We start from the raw sequence: 16,849 nt of genomic DNA on the forward strand, positions 1-16,849 counted from the left end.
GAGAAAGATGGGGAGGAAAGAGTTTTGTTATAGCTACATTTTCAAGGTGCTACTTCCAGGATGGATTGCCGTAGGTAGAGAAGAGACGGTGAAAAGAGAAGGCGGAGGAGGAGGAATAGAGGCATGTAATGTGACTATGTGGCATCTGTCCAGACCAAAGGCGTGTTAGCGTAAGCCCTTCTCAACACTCCACACTAGTCTACTGTACATTCGCGGTAATGTAAAACATCTCACATCTCTCTCTTGTCTCTGGGCCCTGTCCTCTCTCTTGGCAGTTGTTGGTGTGTGTGTCTTTATGTGGGAGGTGGAGGAGCGTGCCAAAGCCGAGATCAGGTTTGGAAATTGATTTGAATGAGTGTTGTGGACAGCTGATAGCTATAAAAGATTTTCTCCTTTCATTTCCCAGGGAGTTACTCCTTTGATGTTGGCTGGTAGTCAACGCAGCTTTGAAGCTCATCTAGAACGGGCCGGGCTGCTACTTGATACTGTGCGAGTTAGTATTTGTTGTGTGTTTATGTTTGTGTGCACATGACTTCGTGTTTGACCTTTTCAAGCCGCACTGGTGTTGAATCTTGATGGCAAAGGTGGCTTTTATGATGAAATAAACAACATTGCTTTTTCATAGTAAAAAATGGCATGTCAATTTTATCAGATTCAAAAAAAATATATGGTAAAATTACTCATGATAACCTATTTGCATTTAGTCAGTCATCTGATTTTCTTATCCTGAGTGACGAACAAAATCCCACAATCGCTCATGTACTACAAGCACATCTTTACCAACCCTAAATCTTAACATATTGGCTGCTTAACAAGCCAGCCACCTTCAAATTGCCCTTTGGGGATAAGAATCTCTGAAATGTTATTTTGTCGTTTCATCGGCTGCCTCTCTGCGTTCCTCAGACCAACCAATTGCATGCTCTGATCTAATCCCCAGGAGGGAAGATTCTAGTCTTTGGCTACGGATGCTGGGGGGTCGTGAGGTCAAGTACGGCTAATTTATTCACTCAGTCAGATTTCCTCTGGCTCGTGGATGGCAGATGGGGAGGTCTGATATGATATCACCCATCTGAATCACCCAAGGGAGAAGAGGGAGGCAGAGATGGGGAAGGGAGGGAGAGATGTAGGGATGAGAGGAGAAGAGATTGACAGGAGAGATGTAAAGAGAAAGGAGAAGGACAGATAGTAAAATTGGGGAATTAAAAGTGGTTAGATAGAGAGATAGAAGAGAGGGTAGCATAGCCTGTGAGAGTGTGGAGCGTGTTCGCCCCACCGAGTCGGGTGTCGAGCTGAACATTGAGCCACATAGCCTCTTATCAGATGTGTGGCTGTGGGTGAAGTGTGGATGTGTGTGTGTCCTTATCTTAAGACGAGTGGTTCTGGTCCAATAAGATCCTGGAAGATGGTAGGAATAAGCGGCTTACACCAAGATCTGAGATGGAAGAGGGAGGGAAGAGCGATAGCGCTAGGGAGATGAGAAGAGGAGATGAGGATAGAGAGAAGAGGAGGAGGAGGAGATGGACAGATTAGGAGGGTGGAGGACAAGGAGGGGACATTTGGAAAGAGATGAGACGTGGAGGGTTGTAGAGATCAGAATGGAAAGATGTGGTGTGGAAACAGTTTGGAGAAGTTTTTTTTAAACAGTAGAAGAGAAAGGGGAGGGGAAAGTGGGAGAAGTTCGGTTTGAAATAGTTCTTGGCTTTTTGTCAAAGGGCAGGGATTTACAGGATTTGATCAACAGTGTCAACTTGAGGACACTTTTCCCCAAGAGGTTTTGAATTTGTGGCTTCAACAACAGTGTCCGCCTATGAAAACTCTGTCCCCAAAGGCTTTGACTTCAAGTCCTGAATTCCAATGGCTCCTTTATTTAAAAAAAATCCACTAAGCTCCCTTCCTTCCCACAACATACAGATTGAGACCAAGATATGTCATTTGTCTCTGAAAGTGCCTATCATTTAGAAAAGATGAGGTCTAAGATCAATGTATCAAAGATTGCGCATTTGAATTTGTATTATAAATATTAAAAACCAAAAGTACTAGTTTTATAGGCAAAACTAGGAATTGAGGCTTTCCAAACTGGCAAAAGCCACAAGAGATCTCTGAACAGTGTAATTATGTGTAATTATCTTTACCCATCACATTTCAGGTCTAAACAGGTTTAAGCAGAGCGTTCGGTTGAGATTTTACATTGCACTGTCTGGTTAATTTGGCAGAACAGGTGAGGCAGCTAGTCTTGCTACTTGCATGACAACAGGTGGTTGAGTGCAAGAACATATTTTGAGTGCAAGGTTTTCAAGCTGTCTCTCTTGATCTTGTAAGACATTTTTGATATGGAACTACCCAAGAGTCCTAAATGAAATCATAGAACTCTGAAATTGACCTGAAATCTAATGCTTGTGTTTTATTTTCCCTCAGCTTAGAGACTACATGAACGTGAGGAACCAGTTTTGATGTCCACCCTCCCAGGACCCTTTGGCTTCTGCAACACCTCCAACACACTCTCCAAAAGGGAGACTTTTACAGCTTTTTACCCAGGAGAAAAAACTTATCTTGAAAATTGGTTGTATTTATTAATAGGAACTGGTCCCTAAAACTGTGAAGTCTGTAAGTCTAACTGAAGAAAAGCCCAGCAGCACTGGCATGTGTTAACCTGGCATGGAATGATCTGGACTGAACAGAGTTCAAGTGAATTTGACTGGAGACAGATTAACTCTCTTTAATTCCACTGAAGAGAAATGAACTGAATACAAGCTAACCTGATCTGACACTGGCGGACACTCCTTAATTTCTTCAACAATACTATTGTTTCCTATGAATGGCTCCTTTCTGAGCCCCTTCCTTCAAAAACCCAACTCCCTTATTTAACTCTCCAAACCAGATTCCTTCACTTCCTCAGACCCTTTCCGAGGGTCTTGGACATTGTCTCCAATCTCACTGAGGAGGTATCATCTCCTCCTCTTCCTCCTAAAATCCTTACAATCTCTTTCTGCCGTCCAGACATGGACCTCCACAGGGCAGCCTTCAAAATGGAGAGTTCCTCCTACCTGCCCAATCCCCTGGCCTCCCCAGCCCTAATGGTCCTGGCCTCCACCGCTGAAGCTTCTCGCGATGCCTCAATTCCATGCCAGCAACCGCGTCCTTTTGGTGTCCCAGTTTCTGTTGAAAAAGATGTTCATTTGCCATTTAACAATGGTTCTTACACTTTTGCATCAATGTACCACCGCCAAGGCACAGTCCCACCAGGATTCCCCAACAGGGACTTCCCGCCGTCCCTCCTCCACCTCCATCATCAGTTTGCCCCACCTAACCTGGACTGCTCGCCAATCAGCATGCTGAATCACAGTGGTGTTGGCGCCTTCAGGCCTTTTGCCTCACCTCCGGAAGATCGGGATGGGGCACCAGGTGGGTATCAGTCTGCTTTCACCCCAGCCAAGCGCCTCAAAGGCTGCCTGGATGCAGATGCTTCACCCCACCTGCGGTACTCTGATGCAGAGGGGAAAGAGTACGACTTTGGAGGTGCTCAGATCCCTCCTGGAGGCTCGCCCAGCAGCGCCCTGAAGGCAGTGGAGGACAGTGGGAAAAAGATCTTCGCTGTGTCAGGCCTCCTGTCTGATCGAGAGACTTCCTCCAGCCCTGAGGACCGTATTGAGCGCTGTAAGTAGCAATTCATAGCTGTTCTATATTGCACTCATGCAAACTAAAACCACATTGAACTGTGCATACAGATGGGGTGACTAATCATAGGAAAAACCTGAATATTGGAGTGGAAACACAACCATACAGAGCACAATGTGTCTCTGAATGGTGTAATGAGTAAGGCCATGATGTGAAATATACATATGGTCTTAACAGTCACCAGATCTCAACCCAGTTATACAAGTATGGGAGATTTTGGAGAAACGTGTTAGACAGTGCTCTCCACCACTTCTATCAAATCCAAAAAAAATGTGGGGGTATCTTTTAGAAAAATTGTGTTCATCCCTGTAGTAGAGTCCAGACTTTGGAGAATCTAAGACAAGGAGGATTGAAGGTGTTCTGAAGGCTTGTTGTAGACCTTAATACACCACTTTATGTTGGGTTTCTCTTTAATAGATATTTGTCACCCATCTGTTCGTAAAATTAGCTTGTAGGGTATATTCAGACAAATTATTGGAACTTATTGCATATAGTGCATTTACACAACACTCAAACCGCATAGGTTTACTCATTATTGTTTTGAAATAACTTCCACTGCAAACACAAATCAACCTGAATATGCTCTTTTAATGATTTGAAAAATTATATGTTTTACAATATTTTAGTGAGGTAAAACGACCACACCCTACATCACTGTCCAAATGTTCATTATCCATTTCTTTCAGCTTATTGGAAATGTTTATACTGATGCATGGGCTCTGATACAAATTAGACACAAGCCTAAAACCACAATTTGTAATATAATAGTCTTACATCCACTTTGTGCTTTGTGTTTGGAATATTGCTTGAGGATTTTCACGATGTTACACTTCCAGTATTCATCCCACTTTTTTTACAAAACTGTTACAACAACAACTTAAACCACTATATTTTAGGACTATTATAAAGACAACTGTGATAATTAAACCTACAAACAAGACACGTGCACCAACCCATACAGCAAGACATGTAAAAATACACAATCAAATCTAGTTCTGGCTCTCAAATCTAAACCAAAGTACAACTTGCTGCAGTTTGTAAAAGAATGCAAATTTTCACACACTAGCACTACACACGCCAATAAACAATCCCATCTATGTTCTCTTGTCATCATCTCTCCTGGCTCTCCCTATCCTTGTTTCACAAGCCCGCAAGCTCCGCTGGTCACATTAACATTCACCAGTGGAAGGATGCCATTTGGCCCTCACGCGCTGGGAATCTGATTAGTGTTTGTGTGTGTGTATGTGTGTATGAATGACTGGTTCAGAGACCGGCCATGCTCTTTGCCATCAGCATTCATCATAGCTCTACGCTGGCAGCCCCGTTGCCAAAAGATTTACCCACATACCCAAAACCTTGGCAGACAATGTTTGTGTGTGTGTGTGAAATAAAATGGAGATGGGAGAGTTGTAAGAGCTCCAAGCACAAACACACAAGCATGCACACTCTTCCAGATATACAAACAGCTCTAAGCATGAGCACCGACATCTCCTACACATGTCAACAAGCTGCATCGGATCTCGGTGACAAATTAGGAGAGACACAGACATAGAGACGTGCTTGTAGTGTATAATATAAGACAAAAGTCTTTCTCTCTCTGTATTTTTTAACGATTTAGTCTTTCCACTCTTAAGTTTATCATATCACTCCTTTTTTGTCTGTACTTCACTCTTGCCTCTTTCCATTCTCCTTCATCTTTGAGCTTGTCTGTGTGTGCGTGTGTTTGAGGGATGCATCCTTGATGGAACACATGAGAGACAGAGGCGACGACCTGAGACTGATCCGATAAAAAGACCACCGAAGGAGAGACAGAGAGGGTGAGAAAGAGAGGGATGAAATTGGGAAAATGACACCCGGTGGCTGGCTGGGGGGACTAAGAAAGAAGAGAAAGATATCAAAGAATACATAAACTGAGAGAGGGATGAGACAAGAACAGACAGACAAGAGAAAGAAAGACTTGCAACTCTGCTAGAGAATAGGATATCATTTTAAAGACATTAGACTGCTGATTTCACTTAAAATTCAGACCTGTTTCATTTGCATTTTAACCTCTTGTATTTATAGCAGCAACAAGGAACAGATACTGGTAAAGTACCTTGCCCAAGAGAAGTGTGGTAGTTGAGTACTGAGTATGTCACTGCGCCACAATGTGCCACCCTATCACTACAGATTCATGAACACTAAGACTGGAGCCAGAAATAGAAGAGGAGATGGGTGCAGGGCCCCTGTGCTGTCTTTGGAACGGCTGAATCTGTATCTAATCAGGTTAAATCTTGGCACAAGTAGCCGCCACCTCTACCATAGGCTTCTAATGCAATTGGATGTGCAGAGGCACTGCTTACAGAAAAGAATTATGGGTTCTCCTTCACTGGTTTTGGCTGTCCAGTGGAGGCATAAAGAACAAACAACACTTTGGTACAATCCCAGGAGGACAGTGCTCTCACTGCTTCACACACACATTAGATAAGTAGCAGCCTTTGTGCTGCTTCACACATACAGTAGCAGCCTCTCAAAAATCTTGCAGTGAAAAGAGGTTTATAATACTGGGGATAATACAGTGTTGTCACAGATTCTTTTATAGCTCCTTAAATATTATTGACAGGAGTTTGAACATGTATATGATGGCAAACAAATAACTAAAATGAACAGATCAAATTTCAAGGGTTCCAGACCTTCTCAATATCTGATTTTTGCTATGTTCCCATAGGCTACACGGCTTAATTTATAAGGGTGCATTCAGAGCAGCATGACATTGCAAATTTTAGTCTGGTTTATGAACTTTGAACCACTATGTCATTAAATACAGAATATCTTATATGGGCACAGTTTATTGCTGTCATTAAAATACTGATATCTCTCTACTAAATTAATTACACATGACAGGATGAGCTGACAGGAAACACATCGTTATGCTTGTTCCCTATTCTTGAACATCTCAATAATCCAAATCGCGTGCAAGTGTGTCACTATCTGAACTGTCACACGTCTGCTTGTTAGTTGCTTTGCAGCGACTGCGGATACATTACAATCGTTACAATTCGATTCAGCCATCCCCAATCCCTTGTGGAGTTTTTACAAATTAATGTTGACAAATGTTGTCTTACTAGCTTTTTGTGGTGCTTTCAACAGCATATTATGGTCTTCATGAGCGAATTGGCCTTTTTTCCGTCGTCATGGAAATGGGTTAGTTGCCATTATGCAAATTCTGAAGCTTTTTTATAGTGAATAGATCTCTCAAAAAAAACAAAAAAACAAAACTGCAGTTTGGAGGGATTAACACCTAGGTTTCAACTTCTTTTTACTTTATTCCATTACATCCTAATCACTTGAATATTAATACCAGGTGCAGATGCTTCTGTGCTTCAACTCCCCATTGTTTATTAGAAAACTCCCTGGCCTGCATACAGTCATGATGATGATTTTGGAAGTCAGATCTTCAAAGGTGTACTCGACTACATCTTCTGAATATAAATACCTCTATTTCACAATCTTGTCACCACGGACTCATTCAAATGTCCGGTGGCAGGTGATCTTTGACTCTATAAAACCAAAATTACACTTTCCACGTCCCCAAAGATGTGATGGATCCATGTGGCATAAATGTTATCATCTACTCATTTTTGTGTCCGCAAGACCTGTGGTTAGAACCAATGCAATGTAGTAAAATAATTGCTTAAAAAAAAAAAATCTGCAATACAAACTTCACTGCAGATGAGTTTGCGTGACCAGATCTTAAATGTGACGCAAGTCCTCAACACTACTTTTACATTGCACTGCATTCATCCATTTACACCTGGAATTAATCCGATCACAATCCAATCACCTGTCATAAAGGTTAATCCCAGATGTGAAGGTGATCCTCGCTACTTTGCTCCACACTAAAAAAAGGTTATTAAACAACTTGAAAAACCCTACAACCCTAACTTCCCTGCACGGTATTCTGTCAAGCTCACCGTATGCCACTCTAGGCGACAGTGGCCTACTCTATGCTAAGCCCTCCCAAATCCCCACACTGCACTGGCAGGCACGTTGGCTGTTAAACTAAACCCGCTAACCTGTCAGCTGCTAAACCTGGGCATAAAGGCCCCATCATGCTTTAAGAGGAGTATGCATGTCATATCATTGTAAAAGCTATTAGCATTTACTGTATTCACATCGCGCGGTTTTAACAGAAGAATGAGGGATACAAAGGGTTTTTGTGCATACAGTAAAAGAGAGAATGGAATTATGGGATGTGTGATTGGAATTAATGGGAATGTTGACAAATGAAACAATCCGCCCTAGTAGTGTACTTTTGTTTGTTTGCAGAGGGGATTTGATGCGTCGATGGGAAGGTTTGTGTGTGTGCCACAGTACCATGTCTCCATCATTTTTCCATCCTTCCTTCACCCCCCACCCGCCCCCACCCCTCTCATTGTGTGTGTATGTGCATCTCCCCATATGAGTGTGTGACAGCTGTAGTCTGTTAACATTCTGTAGTAAGTTTGTTTATGTTCTCTGTGCTCTCTACATTTACAAGGCTGAGAGGTTTACACTGAACCTGACCCTGAATACCTAACCCAGCTTCCTTTTCTTTCCGTCTGTCCTTCTTTCCTTCATGTACATTTTACACTCACAATTAAAACAGACAGTACATATAAAAAAATAAGGTAAAAAAGTCATTTAGAAGACAAATGCACAACTGAAAAAAGAAACAGAAATCCCCCTCAGGAATAGAAAAAAAACACAAATTCTTTTAGCACAGATTGAGGGCAAGGAACGTATGAGGAGGGGGGGGTAAAAGAAAGGATAAAAGCAATAAGAAAAAAAGCATTGTGGGAAGGAAGGACAGAGGGAGGATGGTGAGATGTTGAGCTGAAATGCAGATCCCATCTGCCTGACTGAAATAAAAGCAGAGGAATTCTTCAGACAGCGCACCATAGTCAGGTAGAAAGTAACAATATCCACAGTTGCTGACCTTACTTTAGGAGGCTTTTACTTAAATAACACTGATGCACAGACAGAATGTGCTTCTTTTGACTGCAGCTTATCGTGTCTTGTTCTTCTCGTATTCCCATCAGCATATAACAGTTTTAATGTTTAACTGCGTGCACCACCCACAGCTGTTAAAACACACAGTGAGAGGCCTCCTCTGCCTTTCTTCTGTTCTTTTTTTGGGGTTGCCTCCTTTCTTTGTTTATCTTTTATCTTTTTTTTTCCCCTTGAACCGAGCAAATGTCATGTGTGTTCTTTCTTTCTGGGGCAGAGTTGCACAAATTGTGGAAAGCTAAAAATAAATAAATAAATAAATAAAAAGAAGTCACAGCAGAAAAAAAAAAAAAAAACAGGGAAAAAAATGGAGTTCTCACAAAGGAAAGATGGATGATACTGATTCTGATGTTGATGGATGACGAACAGATTTCTGCATTTCTGCACTGTACTTGCCAAAGACCACCTGTCAGTCAAACAGTACGGGCAGGGATCTAATGTTTTGTTTTGTTTGTCTGTTTTTTATTCTTAATTTTCATTCATATCATTTCCGCAAATTTCCATTTTTCCTGTGTTTGTTTCCCTTCCGTGGCATGCAAGGAGTTAAAAAATCAGCCAAGGAGACAGAAACACTCATCCTTATCCTTGTCCTCACAAAAATATGCCCTCCTTCACCTCCCCCCTCTCCCTCCCACCACCTCCATCTCTGCCTGTCACGGTCTAGTGGCAGGGTTAAGTTAAGTAAGAGTGTTCTAATAATTAGGACTGGGACTCGCCTGCCTGCCTGCCCGCCCGTGTGTGTGTGTGTGTGTGTGTGTGTCTTCCTGTCAGTGCTTAGCCAGATGTTAAAAGGCTTGTCCCTCTCATGTTGCCTCCCTGTCAGTCTCCACTTTGTGCCACACACACACACACACACACACACACACACACACACACACACACACACACACACACACACACACACACACACACATCGGGGGGCTGTCCTCCTTGTGGTGGCTTTGTTTACCCCCAAGTGTGTGCCCTTCTGCCCTTCTGGCAGCTCCCCCAGCGTGAGGAGTGTGTGTTTGTTTCCCTGTCAGTACCATCGTCCACATATCTGACCCATCCATATTGTGCACATATTGCCTAATGGGAGCTAATGGTTTCTAATTGCTGTGACTTTGGGATATTAAAGTTTTGTCTTTTGCTATGAAAAATAGTCAAATAAAGTCAGTGGAGTATGGAAATATTTCCTTCCATCTGTCTTTCAAGCCATTCCTTTCCCTTCCCTTTCTCTCTCAGTGGGTGGTAACTGGAAGCCAGCAGCAATTGTCCATGTGTATGTGTGTGTGCGTGTGCGTGTGCAATCGTGTGTGTGTCTATGTCACTTGGTGTGAATCTTGTGGCCATTGTTGCGACGCTGCGCAGATCAAAGATTAGTCGCTTCCTGTCGAGCCTTTTGTCGGCCCAGCCACTCCATTTGGAAACAGCTCTCTGTGTGTGAGTGTGTGTGTGTTGACTTGTATGGCTATATGTTGCGAGGACCAGCTTGAGTTTTAGACCTTTGGAGTGAGGACATTTTGGCCCGGGTCTCACTTTCTGACACACCTTTAAAGGGCTGTTTGAGGGTTAAGACTTGGTTTTAGGATTCAGGTCAGAATCAGGTTTAGGTTGGGTTCGAGTCGGGGTTCGGAATTTAGTTGTGATGTTTAAGGTTAGGGTAAGGGGCTAGGGAATGCATTCTGTCAATGAATGTCTTCACCAAGATGGTAGAAAAACGTGTGTGTGTGTGCGTGTGCGTGCGTGCGTGTGTGCGTGCGTGTGTGTTTGTGTGGTGGAGTGGGTTACGCTAATGAGCCACTGGAGCTGGTATAAGAAAAATGAAGGAAGGAGAGAGGATGAGATGAGAGGATTCCCTCTGTGGCACCCTGCAAAAATATTCTTCATTCTCAAAAGTCATTTCATCTTATTTTTTCTCTTAAAATAGGATTTTACTTGCACGAACACACCTGTTAATACTGTGACATAATACTTTACTTCCCTTATTCCCAATGCTGTTTTATTAGATTCAGGAATTTTCTAGAAACATTTCTGTAGCACACACCCCCCCCCCCTTCTGTCACTCGCTCGCACACACGCTCACACTCACCCATACACACACGCAAACACACAGAGCCAGGTCCGTAACGTCCTGGGTTCCGGAATTCCACTTTGTTCCCTTGGCGATGTCAGCTTCGGACAATAAAAAGCCTGTGTTAAAACTCCACCGAGCCTCATACAACCGTAGCACACCTGGCAACACAACACACGTTAAGCTCTTAATATCTGTACACAGAAACACACACACACACACACTGGCTCACATAAGGCCATGGAATGCCGCAGCCCTGAACTTACCTCTGCAAAAGCTCACAGTTTTTTGGAGAAAACGTAAATACACTGTATCATCTGTAATTGCCGGCGTTTCTAGTATTGTAGAAATGAGTGAATGGGTAAACACTGTAAACATGTTTATCCTGTCCAGCACGTTTATCCTCTTCAGTGAAGACCAAGAGAAACACTGCTGTAATCCCCTGTAAATCATAAATTAACTTTACCAGAGTATCCAAATTAGTAGGAGAGTGTCTTCTACTCTTTGATATTCTAAATGTTCTATGGGACTGCAAGTGCTCCTGCATGTCTTGCAGAAGCAGGGATGTAATTTAATTCTTTCTCGACACAGCTCCAGAATTCAGACGCCTCCTTATGTAGATGTGTTAAAAGATTCTTTTCTCTACAGTCTGTCTGCCGCTGCCTCCCTTTCTCTTCTCCCCTCTCCCAGCTCCCTTTCTCTATCCTTCCTTTTTCTCCATCCTTCCTTCCTCTCTTTTTCTCTTCCCTTTCCCTCCCTCCGTTCTGTCCTCATCTCCTTCTCTCCTACCCCCCCCTTCCCCTTCCCCCCTCTCCTCAGTAATCTAATCTGCAGCCAGTTTGTGGATGCAGTCTAGTGTGACAGCAACCCCCCTCCTCGCTTTTCTCACTTTCACACACGCATACACTAATACACAAACAGCAGGCCCATTTCCAAAAAAGCCCACTTGCTTGGCAGAGGGGCCCGTCCCCCTCCCTAGCTTGGTCACACCTTCTTTAATATTGAATTATTCATCAAATCTGATTGGTTCTTGCTGATGGCGGCCATGATGCAAGCGAACAGTTTGTGTACGCGTGTGAGGAGGGGCTGTTGCTGGTTCGAGATCGTTAGCTGGTTGTAATGCACTGTCGCGTCACAAAGCTGGATGGGCCTGTTACTTAGCACACACACACACACACACACACACACACACACACACACACACACACACACACACACACACACACACACACACACACACACACACACACCTTATTTTTTAAACGACAAAAGTGACAAAACCATTTGCACCTGTGGCTTTTTAGGAAGTGAAAGGCATCTCTTAAAAAGGAAGCAGGAATTTTTAGATGTTATGATTTGACCATGAACTATTTATTTCCTTTTTTTCATAGTTGAAAGCTGTGGTTATTGATAAAATAACCTATATCTTGCCATCACATCTGATTTCTTCCTCCTTGGTTTTAAAAGTTTCAGCCATCCTGGGGAGGTAAAGCCCAGCATCTGCTGCAAAAATCCCTTAGAAAGGTGAAAGAAATCAATAATGGGTGTTTCATATGCATGCCAGAGTGTGTGTGGATGTGTGTGTGTGTGTACCCATATGATTTGCATGCACCAGAATCTATACTATTCAATATTGGGAGTGCACTGTGGTAGCTGCAGAGACTTAAATGTCTCATAGAAGCCTGTTTCATTTTTTAATACCATCATTTCCTTACAGTATGTACTAGTTTTATCTACTTTTTTATCTACTTTTCATAGGAAATTCCTGTGAAGTCTCTTCCTAAAATGTTCCAAATCCCGCACTAATGCTTATTCCCATTTAAACAGTATCATGACAGCTCTCTAAAGTGCTCCAACCAGAACCAAAAGGGGATGTCCTTTCTATGAAAAGTTCCCTGCTTATCCGCAGTGAAGCGGCTTCAACTCAAACATAATGGTGCAGATCTCTCATACGGCATGATCATGTATATCAACAATATTCCCCATACTTCTACTGTGTGTTTGCATGTGTGTGAAATTGCATTCATGCCGTGGGCATTGTTAAAGGCATAAAGAGTCGATGATCACGGATTTGCCTGCACTTCAGAAAAAGACGCGAATAAAGAAAGATGAGTGTGTCGATGTTTGTGCACGTGTGTGCGTTTGGGATCTCAAACGCCTTGCGAGGCACTTCACGTTGACCCTGTGGTGCCTCTGCATATCTAAAAGGCATTAGAAGGACACAGGAGTCGGTCTGTCCATGGGTGTTTTTTTTCCCTTGTGTTTGATTCTCTGAGCAGAGCTGAGGCAAATACACTACACTCATAAAATCACAGGTTTGAGTTCAGGTAGTGACCTTCGTTGAAGGTTCCACCCTCTCAGTGAATTTCCAAATTAGGAAAGAATCATTTTTAAAAAAAAAGACAAGTTACCTCTTCAGGCTCTTCATCCTCATCCTCCTTATTTACACCCCTCTCCCTCTTTCCCTTTATCCCTCCCCCTTCCCCTATCTTCTTCTCCCCCGTCACTTGGTGTGTGTGGAAACCCAGCCCACTGTTCAGCGGATGAATAATTTAGCGGTGTGTGTATCATCTGTTTACCGTGCTAATCCATCTGTCAGCAGGCACCTATCGATTTGTGCCTGCCTGGTAATTGTGCATCTGCACCACACGCACACAAAAATGTGCATACGCAAACACACACACATCAGTAGACATACACACACGCATACTTGCGCACCTATATGATGTGCAGGTTAGCTCATATTCAGACCATGTAGTTGTCAGCTGGCCACCTGGACACTTCATTTTCACTGAGTGAAACTGATTTTAGGGTCAAGGTCACAAAAAAACAATCTTATATTTTGACACTTAAGGATTTTATTTTGAAGAAATAGTAAATATGTGTTTATGGTTTTTCCAACTGTACTATTCTTCTTCAGCATCAGCTAACATTGGCTGTGTTCCATGTCTTAGTCTGAAGACATACACAGGAAATGAACTTGATGATATAAAATGCACCTGCAAATGTCCATACAACCACAAAAGGGATGTAAGAGCCACTTTTGGAACTGAACTAAGAAGGCTTAAAAACATAACAAAAACATAAAATTTTGATGTCTCCTTTAGTTTGTGGTATAGATAATGAAAACGAGAAAAAAGAGATAAAGACATAAAGGCAATTACTATGTAACCCAAAAATAGTGACTCAACTACTCAAATCAAAATGTAAATTGGAACTGCGGTTAAGACTCAGTGACAAGAAATTCTACAGAAAGCCATTTCCTGAATTGACTAAAAGAAAAGTAACCTCAGCTGTTGTTTAGAGGGGAGACAGTGGCCGCATCGATTCTGAATAAAATCTCAAATCTGGCTAAGAAGTGGGAAGTGCGTAAAACTCAGAATGTCACATCCATCTCTCCTATTGTTTTTTCAGTTCTGAATTTCTGCTCTCATGTCTGCCATTGTTTCACTTGCTGATTTGATAGTAACTAGAACTATTTCTGTATTTTGTTTAATTATCGATGTTTCCTCCCTCTTTGTCTCCATCCTTGTCTTTACACCTAATTAAAGCCTTTAGATAGAGAAAACTACATAGTGAGATTTTACAAAAGACACCTGGATTTATCTTGTTGCCTAAACACATTTTGGTTAAAGGTTTGCCTGAAACTCAAGATGATAGAATATTTAAACTCACGGCCTACGCAGGCTCTTCTCCTAAACAAGTACTGTATATTTTCCCTCGTGATTTTTTTCCTTTATTTAATGTATTGGATCCTTAAAGAATCCAGCCATTTTTTAGGTGTTAAAGGAGGCATATTAGCAGATACAGAGAAAGAAAGACATACCGAAAGAGCACAGAACTAGAGAGCGCAGTGATATCCATGGGTGACCATTGACGGTTGTAATTATCAAATGGCTGGTTTTAAAAGCTCATTGATTGATGTCATTAGCTCCATGAGTGATTACTAATTGCTGCTCTACTATGTTAACCACACAGGATGTATGCACACATGTACACACAGAGACACACTTACACGTAAAAACTTAAAGCAAACACACACACACGTACATATTGCAGTTTTTTGTTTTTTTTATCAGAGAAAGGGTGGGAAGTCATTGAGGGACACAGCAAAATAAAGTAATATACAGAACCAAAAAGAAAAAGAGAAACATCGGTCATGTAGATGTACTAAAAAAATGTTGTTAAGATATGTATTTTTCGTACCTTAAACATGTTTCAGGGACAGGCATCAACAATTGATCACCTTAACAAGTTGAGATAAAAAAAAAAACACAGGTTTGCAATTCAGGCTTGCTAAGATGAACATTTCCAACATTTTTCTCTCTCTTTCAGTCTCTCTGATCACTCCATTCTTTTAATCCATATCATATGATCCATTTCAAACGGCCTCGGGTACTTCGATCAGCTTTGTAATCATACCCATTAGGTGTCATTTTGTAATCTTGAGTGGGAATATCCAGTATTTAAGACTATTATCTACTCAACCCTGTGGTCTTTTTGTGCTGTTAAAACCACACAGCTCAGCAATCTTTCAGATTTTAAATCTTTTTTTCTCTTACAAATTTTTGATAGTAAAACAACAAACTGTTATGCCTTCTAGAAAAACATAATCAGGGTTGACTCTACCACTGTAGAGCACAATGATATTTTAAGCAGTAAGATGTGAGATTGTTACAGGGAAATCTTTTTGCATATGTCTTTGTCTCTGTTTTAAGTGATATTCTATTCTTTGTTCTTCTGTTGTCTTGTCCGCTTTTATGAGTTGACTGTATGGTCCTGTGTGATATCCTAGAAGATAAACAGGTACACATGCACTGTCAACTCATCCCTCCTTTGATTTGAAACATTCAGAACTACCCATTTGTGGCCAAATTTTTGTGGACAATTTGAAGTCAGGTCGGGAAGATAATTGCAGTAGTTTGCCATGATGAGAGGTAAAACTCAAGAGTAGGAGGCTAATCTGGCCTTGAGGTTTGTGTGTGTGTCTGTGTGTGTGTGTGTGTGTGTGTGTGTGTGTGTGTGTGTGTGTGTGTGTGTGTGTGTGTGTGTGTGTGTGTGTGTGTGTGTGTGTGTGTGTGTGTGTGTGTGTCAGTTTAGGTTTAATTGTATGTGTCCAGTTTTAACTTCATGCATTCCATTTTTTCTTTTTCGTGTGTCTGTCCTACCCTGAGTTACGACACTTGCCGAGGTTGTGGGTAAATTGTGTTCTGTTGTCCAAACCTGGCTTCCACCATCATTCTCTCACACACACTCACATATATGGACATACACACACTCAGTGGGGGATGCAGCAGGGTTCATTTCGATGTGGAATGTCTAATATCGCGTCCCTGCGGCAAAATGCTCGGAATGCTGCCCTCCTGGAGAAGCGTCACATCTTTGTGTGTGTGTGTCTCCTTCCATCTGTTTGTATATGTGAGTGTGTGTCTACATCTACATGTTTGTGTGGGTGTGTGTGTCTCTATCCATATGTGTGTGTCAGGGGGTGTTAGAAGTAGGCAGGGGCTTACTAGAGCAAAAGAGAGCAAATCTGTCAGCTCTCCCTGGGCAGACAACCCTTCTGACCCTCATTCAAAGACATATTGATTCTCCTCTACACCCAACAGGGGAGGGTGTGTGTGCGTGTGCAAGGGTGTGTGTCTGTGTGCACAAGTGCACAAGTGCTTAACACAGCCTGATCTTTCCTCCTTGCTTCCTTCATAAGCAGCGAGCCTTGTTCTTGCAGCATTGTTGAATAAAATATATTTGATTTTATAACCAATGAAACAGTTTTTAATATTTCATAAGAGTCCACATAAACACTAGAGTGAAAGATTGAGATTATTTCAACAAGTAAAACCACACATCTTGAAACACAGCCTGACCTAGTTTGCTATTCTTTAGGGTTTTTATCTGTCTTGCTCTGTTTCCTGTCTGTTACACACTCAGTTTTGGTTTGGGAAGAAAAAAGCGTCGGTGGGTGAAAAAACACAAACCGAACCAGGCACAGAGACAAGCTTTTTTCTTATCTCAACACTAACACCATATTAAACCTTGCTGTGCACTTGTTAGCTCGGCCTTGTTTTCCAGGAAGAAGCCTAATGACCTATG

At 42.1% G+C, this 16,849-nt stretch overlaps 1 protein-coding gene across 4 annotated transcripts in view; it reads left to right on the plus strand.

The window, feature by feature from the left end:
* The window catches only part of rnf220a (ring finger protein 220a), a 184,641-nt gene that overhangs the window by 10,916 nt on the left and 156,876 nt on the right, over window positions 1-16,849 (plus strand). For all 4 annotated transcript variants that reach the window (XM_040143500.1, XM_040143503.1, XM_040143502.1 and 1 more), the window contains exon 2: window positions 2,416-3,654. In XM_040143500.1, the coding sequence (XP_039999434.1) occupies window positions 3,000-3,654 (655 nt within the window). In that variant the 5' untranslated portion in view covers window positions 2,416-2,999. The remainder of the gene's footprint in view (window positions 1-2,415; window positions 3,655-16,849) is intronic.

Source organism: Xiphias gladius, chromosome 14 (assembly GCF_016859285.1).
Source record: "Xiphias gladius isolate SHS-SW01 ecotype Sanya breed wild chromosome 14, ASM1685928v1, whole genome shotgun sequence".
Taxonomy (NCBI): domain Eukaryota; kingdom Metazoa; phylum Chordata; class Actinopteri; order Istiophoriformes; family Xiphiidae; genus Xiphias; species Xiphias gladius.